The sequence below is a fragment of the Penaeus japonicus genome, unplaced genomic scaffold (genome assembly GCF_977035675.1).
Source record: "Penaeus japonicus unplaced genomic scaffold, GWHDUDI00000001_assembly GWHDUDI00000016, whole genome shotgun sequence".
NCBI classification, from domain to species: domain Eukaryota; kingdom Metazoa; phylum Arthropoda; class Malacostraca; order Decapoda; family Penaeidae; genus Penaeus; species Penaeus japonicus.
Genome location: NW_028234418.1, coordinates 9437376 through 9444875, shown reverse-complemented (window position 1 = coordinate 9444875; position 7500 = coordinate 9437376). Strand labels below are relative to the sequence as shown.

General features: G+C 37.2%; 1 protein-coding gene across 1 annotated transcript in view; it reads right to left on the bottom strand.

Moving 5' to 3' along the window:
* The window catches only part of LOC147470150 (histone-lysine N-methyltransferase 2D-like), a 9050-nt gene extending 1556 nt beyond the window's left edge, over positions 1 to 7494 (bottom strand). Inside the window, exons 1-4 of the mRNA XM_086545622.1 lie at positions 7393 to 7494; positions 6345 to 6499; positions 5711 to 5828; positions 5248 to 5414 (exon numbers count right to left, since the gene is read on the bottom strand). Coding sequence (XP_086401748.1) covers positions 5248 to 5414; positions 5711 to 5828; positions 6345 to 6479 — 420 coding nt within the window. The 5' untranslated portion in view covers positions 6480 to 6499; positions 7393 to 7494. The remainder of the gene's footprint in view (positions 1 to 5247; positions 5415 to 5710; positions 5829 to 6344; positions 6500 to 7392) is intronic.
* Between the last annotated feature and the right edge of the window lie 6 nt (positions 7495 to 7500).

Here is a 7500-nt window from a genome sequence, read left to right as displayed (position 1 = left end):
GAATTGGTGGTGGAGGAGGAGGTGGGGTTATATGTTACTCCTCAGGCACGAGTCACAGAGCTGCAACACTAACATTCAAGGACTGCTGAGCATGCACCATTGTGATAGATCAGCAGTGCTTTTTTTATATCAGTGTGTAAGCATAGACATGAATATCTTTCTCCTTATTCTATTTATCTTATCAAGAATATCAAAATCAGGGTGAGATTGCAAGTTTCAATCAAATCATAAGCAACACCATTTGCTGCAATTATAAAGCCCACAAATGTTATTCAGCATAAATGGAAGAATCAAATGATGATACTCCTTAAATCAATATTGTGTTGCATGTTTCCCCTTTGCATTCTAGTAGACTCATCCTCAAAGAATTGTACAATAAAAAATATTTACAAATCCAAAAATTACTTTATAAAATCTTTATAGAAAATAAAAAATAAAATAAAATAATGTTCATGAAATAATAATCTCACCCTTTCATGTGACTACAAAGCCATTTTTCAGTTTAAACAGGAATCAGTTTTTAATCTTCTGACTCAACAGGCCAGAATCATTCTGCTGCTTATGATGAAAAGACTGTTAACAGAGAATTCATGCTGCTACATCATTCTGACATGGATATACTAAGCTCATGATGCTCATACATGTTATACTGGCATATTTTGTTCTTTTTTTTCTCTCTCTTCTTTCCCAGCTAAGGCAACAGACAACCCGTATAAGTGTGACATTGGACAAGGGGACGAAATGTTATAAATCTTGAGTGACACAGAAAACATAACACAAGTGAACAGGTTAGTTGTAACAAAATATGAACAGAATGGGAGCGAAATTTGGTAGCTGTACAAAAGAGGAAAGACAATCTATAAAATGGCCTTAAGAAAAAATTGTAAAATAAGAAAAGGAATTTGGAAAATGAGATAAAATAAATAGTTATCATGAGAAGAAGAGGAGGAGGAGGAGGAGGAAAGGAGGAGGAAAGGGGGAGAGAGAGGAGGAGGAAGAGGAGATGAGGGGGGGAGAGAGAAAGAGAAAGAGAAAGAGAAAGAGAGAGAGAGAGAGGAGGGAGGAGAGAGGAGAGAGGAGAGAGAGAGAGAGAGAGAGAGGGAGAGAGAGAGAGAGAGAGAGAGAGGAGAGAGACAAAGAGAGAGAGAGAGAGAGAGGAGAAAAATGGAGAGAAAGGAGAGAAAGGAGAGAAGGAGAAAAGGAAGAGAGGAAATAGAAGAGAGAGGGAAAAAGAAGAGAGGGAAAGAGAGAGGGAGAGAGGGGGAATAGAGAGGGGGAATAGAGAGAGAGGAAGAGAGGAGAGGAAAGGGAGACAAGGAGAGGAGAGGAGGAGAAGAGAAGGGGAGAGGGAAGGAGAGGAAGGAAGGGTGGGAGAGGAACAGAGAAAGAAAATGAAGGAGGGGAGAAGAGGAGACAGGGGGAGGGAGGGGAGAGAGGGGAAAAAGAGAGAAAGAGAAAGAGAAAGAGAAAGAAGAAAAAGAGAGAGAGAGAGAGAGAGAGAGGGAGGAGGGAGAGAGAGAGAGAGGAGGGAGAGGAGAGAGAGGAGAGAGAGAGAGAGAGAGAGAGAGAGAGAGAGAGATAGAGAAAAGAAGAGAAAGTGAGAGAGAGAGGAGAAGGAGAGAGAGAGAGGGAGAGAAGAGAGGGAGAGAGGAGAGAGAGGAGAGATGAGAGAGAGAGAGAGGAGAGAGAGAGAAGAGTGGAGAGAGGAGGAGAGAGAGGTGAAAGAGAGGAAAAGAGGAATGTGAGAGAGGAGAGAGAGAAGAGAAGGAGGAGAAGGAGAGAATGAGGAGAGGAGAGAGGGGAAAGAGAGGAAGGAGAGGGAGAGGGGAAGGAGAAAGGAAGGAGAGAGTGAAAGAGAGGAGAGAGAGAGGAGAGGGAGAGAGAGAGAGAGAGAGAGAGAAGAAGGAGAGAGAAAAGAGAGAGAGTGAGGAGAGAGGAGAGTGAGGAGTAGAGAGAGAGGAGAGAGAGAGGAGGAGAGAGAGAGAGAGAGAGAGAGGAGAGAGAGAGGAGAGAGAGAGGAAAGAGAGAGGAGAGAAAGGAGAGAGAGGAGAGAAAGGGAATAGAGAGAGAGAGGGAAAAGAGAGAGAGGAGAGAGAGGGAATAGAGAGAGGAGAGAGAGGGAATAGAGAGAGAGGAGAGAGAGGAGAGGAGGAAATGGAGACAGAGGAGAGGAGAGGAGAGGAGAGGAGAGGAGGAAGAGAGGGGAGGAGAGGATAGGAGAAGAGGGAGAGGAGACAGAGGAAAGAAATGAAGGAGAGGAGACAGGGGAGACAGAGGGAGGGAGAGGAAGAGGGGAAAGAGAGAAAGAAAGAGAAGTAGAAAGAAATAAGAGAGATGAGAGAGAGAGAGAGAAAGAGAGAGAGAGAGAGATAGTAAGGTAGATAGTGAGAATGAGGATGTATAAATTTAGAGAGAAGAAGTGAGAGAGAGAGAGAGAGAGAGAGAGAGAGAGAGAGAAGAGAGAAGAGGAGAGAGAGAGAGAGAGAGTGAGAGAGAGAAGAGAGAGAGAGAGAGAGAGAGAGAGTAGAGAGTGTTGGAGAGTGAGAGAGAGAAAAAAGAGAAAGAGAAAGAGAGAGAACGAGAATGAGAGAGAGAGAAGAAAGAGTGAAGAGAGAGAGTGAAAGATAGAGAGAGAGAGATTGATAGAGAAAGAGAAAAGGAGATAGAGAGGGTGTAGAAAGGAGAGTGGAGGAGATAAGAGATGAAAAGGTGAGGAGAGTGAGTAAGAGGAGAGATGGGATAGAGAGAATGATAGATGGGAATAGAGAAAGGAGAGAGGTAAAGAGAAGAGAGAGGATGAGAGAAAACAGAAGAGAGGAGAGAGAAAGACTAGAGAGAGGAAAAGGCTTGGGAGGAGGAGGCGGAGGAGGAGGAGGAGAGGGGGAGGAGGAGGCAGTGGAGCAGGAAGAAAAAAGAAAAAGGGGAAAAAGAAAAAGAAGAGGAAAAAGTTTAAAGAAAAAAAGAAAAAGAAAAAAGAGAAAAGGGAGAAGGAGAAAGAAATGAAGAGGGGGAGGATGTAAGAAGAGGAAGAGGATGAGAAGAAAAATAAGTAGATTTAGAAAGAAGATATGGAAAGATATATATGGGCAAAAGATGAAAATAAGAGAAGGAAGACATGATGAGAAAGAGGAGAAAGAATCAGAGAGGAGGAAAGGTAAGGTTATAATAATATAATAATAATAATAATAATAATAATAATAATAATAATGATAATAAAATGATGACAATATAAACAATAATGATATCACATAGGTCAACTGAGAACAGAAAAAAGAAGAAAAAAAGAAAAGGGCAGGTGAGAGATAAGTGTCGGAAATAAAAAGTCAAGAAAAAAAATAGATGAAAAAAAAAAAAAAAAAAAAAATACAAACAAAGTATACACCTCCGGGAGACAAGAGAGGGAAGAAATGGGTCGTGAGAGAAAGGGGGAGGAAGAAGAAGGAGATGAAAGGGAGAATGCCAAGGGATAAGGGAGAAGAGAAGGGGCATGCAGCAATAGGGAAGGAACCCTCTCCCTCTACTTAATAATGATCAGTCCAAACAAGTAATGTCAAAATTCTAAATGTTATAGCCATTGCTTTTTTTCTTTTTTAAATTAATGTTTCCCTCTTCTAACTGATCATGCCTAAGGGGTTCACAATTTATGAGAGTGAAGGTATCGATATAAACGTCAATAAAAGCACTTGGGGAAGAATTGAAAAAAAAGGTACATAAGAGAGAGAGGAGGAGAGAGGGAGAGGAGAGAGAGAGAGAGGAGAGAGAGAGAGAGAGAAGAGAAAGAGAGGAGAGAGAAAAGAAGAGAAAGAAGGAGAGAAAGAAGAGAGAGACGAAGAGAGAGAGAGAGAGAGAGAGAGAGAGAGAAAAGAGAGAGAGAGAAGAAAAGAGAGAGAGAGAGAGAGAGAGAGAGAGAGAGAAAGAAGAGAAAGAAGAGAAAGAAGAGAAAGAAGAGAAAGAAGAGAAAGAGAGAGAGAAAGAGAAAGAGAGAGAGAGAAAAAGAGAAAAAGAAAGAGAGAAAAGAGATAGAGAGAAAAGAGAGAAAGAGAGAGGAGAGAGAGAGAGAGAAATGAGAGAGAGAGAGAGAGAGAGAGAGAGAGAGAGAGAGAGAGAGAGAGGAAGAGTGAGAGAGAGAGAGAGAGAGAGAGAGAGAGAGAGAAAGAGAGAAAGAGAGAAAGAGAGAAAGAGAGAAGAGAGAAGAGTGAAGAGAGAGAGAGGAGAGAGAGAGACGAGAGAGAAGCGAGAGAGAGAGAGAGAGAGAGAGAGAGAGAGAGAGAGAGAGAGAAAGAGAAGAGAGAAAGAGAGAGAGAGAGAGAGAGAGAGAGAGAGGTGAAAGAGAGAGAGAGAGAGAGAGAAAGAGAGAAAAGAGGAGAGAGAGACAGACAGAGAAGAGGAGAGATAGAGAGAGAAAGACAGAAGAGAAGAGTGAGAGAGACAGAGAGAGAGAGAGAGAGAGAGAGAGAGAGAGAGAGAGAGAGAGAAGAGAGAAAAGGAGAAAGAGGGAAAAGGGGAGAGAAAGGAGAGAGAGAGAAGAGGAGAGAAGAGAGAGAGAGAGAGAGAGAGAGAGAGATCGAGAGAGAGAGAGAAGAAGAGAGAGAAGAGAGAGAAAGAGATAAGAGAGGAAGAGAAGAGAGAAAGAGAGAGAGAAAGAGAGGTAGAGAGAGAATGAAACAGAGCAGTAAAAGAGAAGAGAAGAGTGAAGAAAAATAAAAAAAAGGAAATGAAAAACGAGAAAAGGAAGATTGAGAGAGAATGTGAAAAAGAGAAAGATAGTGTGAAAGAATGTAAGAGAGATAGTGATAGAAATAAAACAAAACACTGAAACACTCCCTTGAGAGAAATTAACACTTAGTTCATAATTAGGAAGGTACCATCACATTGCAAGACACATAGAAATAGGGTACATTAACATTAACCCATAAAGCTTTCTACGACATTAGAGAAAACTAATCCCAAACTATGATATCCACTAAAAAATTCACAAGGTAAACAGACATCAAGTGTCACAAAAGGCCCTTCTAAGGAAGCAATTTTTTTTTTTTTTTTTTTTTCAGGAGGGTCAAAAGCCCTACGACTTCCAACCCATAAGATAACCTCCTTAGTTGTAAGGAATGAATGAATAAAAACATAAATAAAAAAAAGGCAAGTCAACCGAAAAAGAGTAATGATAACAATAACAAATATTACTTTGTAAATAATAGAGAGAAAAATGTTGTAACGGGTAAACCTTGCCGAGACCGGGACGAGCCTCACCTGACACATCTTGCAGTCCGGACACTGCCAGCCGGCCCTGACAGAGGCTGACATGGTGATGCAGGGCTTGAGACAGTTGCCGTGGTAGTGGTTGCCACACGATGAGCAGAAGAGGAGGGAGCTCTCTGGGGAGGAACTCTCACACACCATACAGGCCATGTCTACCACTAAGAGAGGGAGAGAGTGTATTATGTATATAGTTGAGAGAGAGAATAAAAATATATGTATATAAATAGATAGATAGATAGGCACATACATATATATTTAATTATATCAAGGAAGCAGTGAGCTTACCAAGGATTATATGACCTAAAATAAATACTTAACCTTTGAATATCCCATTAAGAGATTGTTTAAACTTTAAATTATAGCAAGAAAAGACTACTTATAAGAACTAATTATATTCTGAGCACAAACTTCACAACAAAGAACTGCACATCCACAGTTTGCTCAAACCACTTACACAGGTCTTTACTCTTGTCCGCATGCAGAGTACAGACCATTGCAACACTCTTGAGGTCCATGGGTGCACTGGCACTCATCGCGCATGGGAAATGGTAGAACCTGGGGCATCCAGGTACCTGTGGCAATACAAAATATCATCAGGGTACTATTATGTATATCTGAAAATAAACAATGAATCCAAGAGAGGTTACAATGCTCAGCTCTACAAAAACAGGTCTTGAGAATAAATTTCTGCCTTCTATCAACTGTTGTATATTGGGTAACTTAAAAAAAAAGATAACAAAATCAATTCTTCATTAAATAAATAAATCAAAATAAAAAATTGGGGGAATGTTAGCACATATACATGACTAACAAATTAGAGATGACCCCTATTTTAGATACCTTATAAGCCTTATATCCCTAGTATATCATATTCCTACTACATCAGTTAGATTGTGTTTAAAAAATCAAACAAAACTTCTTAATCCACTGTTATTACTTCACTGATTAAAAGCTAGGTAGTCTAACAGATTAAAAGAGACTGGAACAATTGACAATCTCTTTTAAAAGAAAACTTAATTCCTTTGAAATTCCATGCATATTCATAAAAAAAAAAAAAAAAAACTAAACATGTAAAATGCTATCCATACCTTGCAAGGTATTGTTGCACCAAATTTTTTGCAGTGCACACATCTTTGGCTGGCTCCTGTAACAACTGCTCTATCGATGCAGCTGATGGTATCATCACTGGCTAACTCTACATCAGACGACCAGAGTGCACACATGTAGTGAACATAGCAATGGCCTGGAATGAAATAAATTTATCATTGGAATAAAAATAGCCAAAATTCAATGGAAAAAAAAAATCTACATATATATATACATATATATTATATATATATATATATATATATATATATATATATATATATATATATATAATATATATATATATATAGTTATATATTTATATGTATATGTATATATATGTATATGTATATGTATATATATGTATATGTATATATAGGTATATGTATATTATATATGTATGTGATGTATATATGTATGTATTAAATGTATATAAATATATATAAATATATATATATATATAAATATATATTATATAAATATATTTTATATAATATATATATATATATATATGTATATATTATATGTATATATATTTATATATATAATATATATATATATATTATATTTATGTATATAGTATATATGTAATGTATATGTATTGTATGTGTATGTGTATTGTATTGTATGTGTATTAATTATGTATATGTATATGTATGTATATGTATATATATGTATAGTAATGTATATGTATATATTTATATGTATATATATTTATATGTATATGTATTATATGTATATGTATAATGTATATGTATAATAATGTATATGTATATATAGGTATATGTATATGTATATATATATGTAGTGTGTATATATGTATGGTATATAAATGATATAAATATATATAAATATATTATAATATATAAGATAATAATATATATATATATATATTATATATATATAATATTATGTATAAATAAAAGAGAAGACATTTTTCTTTATAATATCATCACATAAACATATTAAACCTCCCAAAAGGCCTTCCATAAACAAACAAAAAATAATCTAATAAAACTTTTGCATGAGAGCCACTTGCAAGGTACAGACCTGTAGATTCAAAAAGGATAGATATACTTGGTGGTTCCTGGTGACCCACCAAGGATATCTCGTCCACTGGTTCTGGTAACGCCTCCCCGACTTGCTTTCTTGGTGATT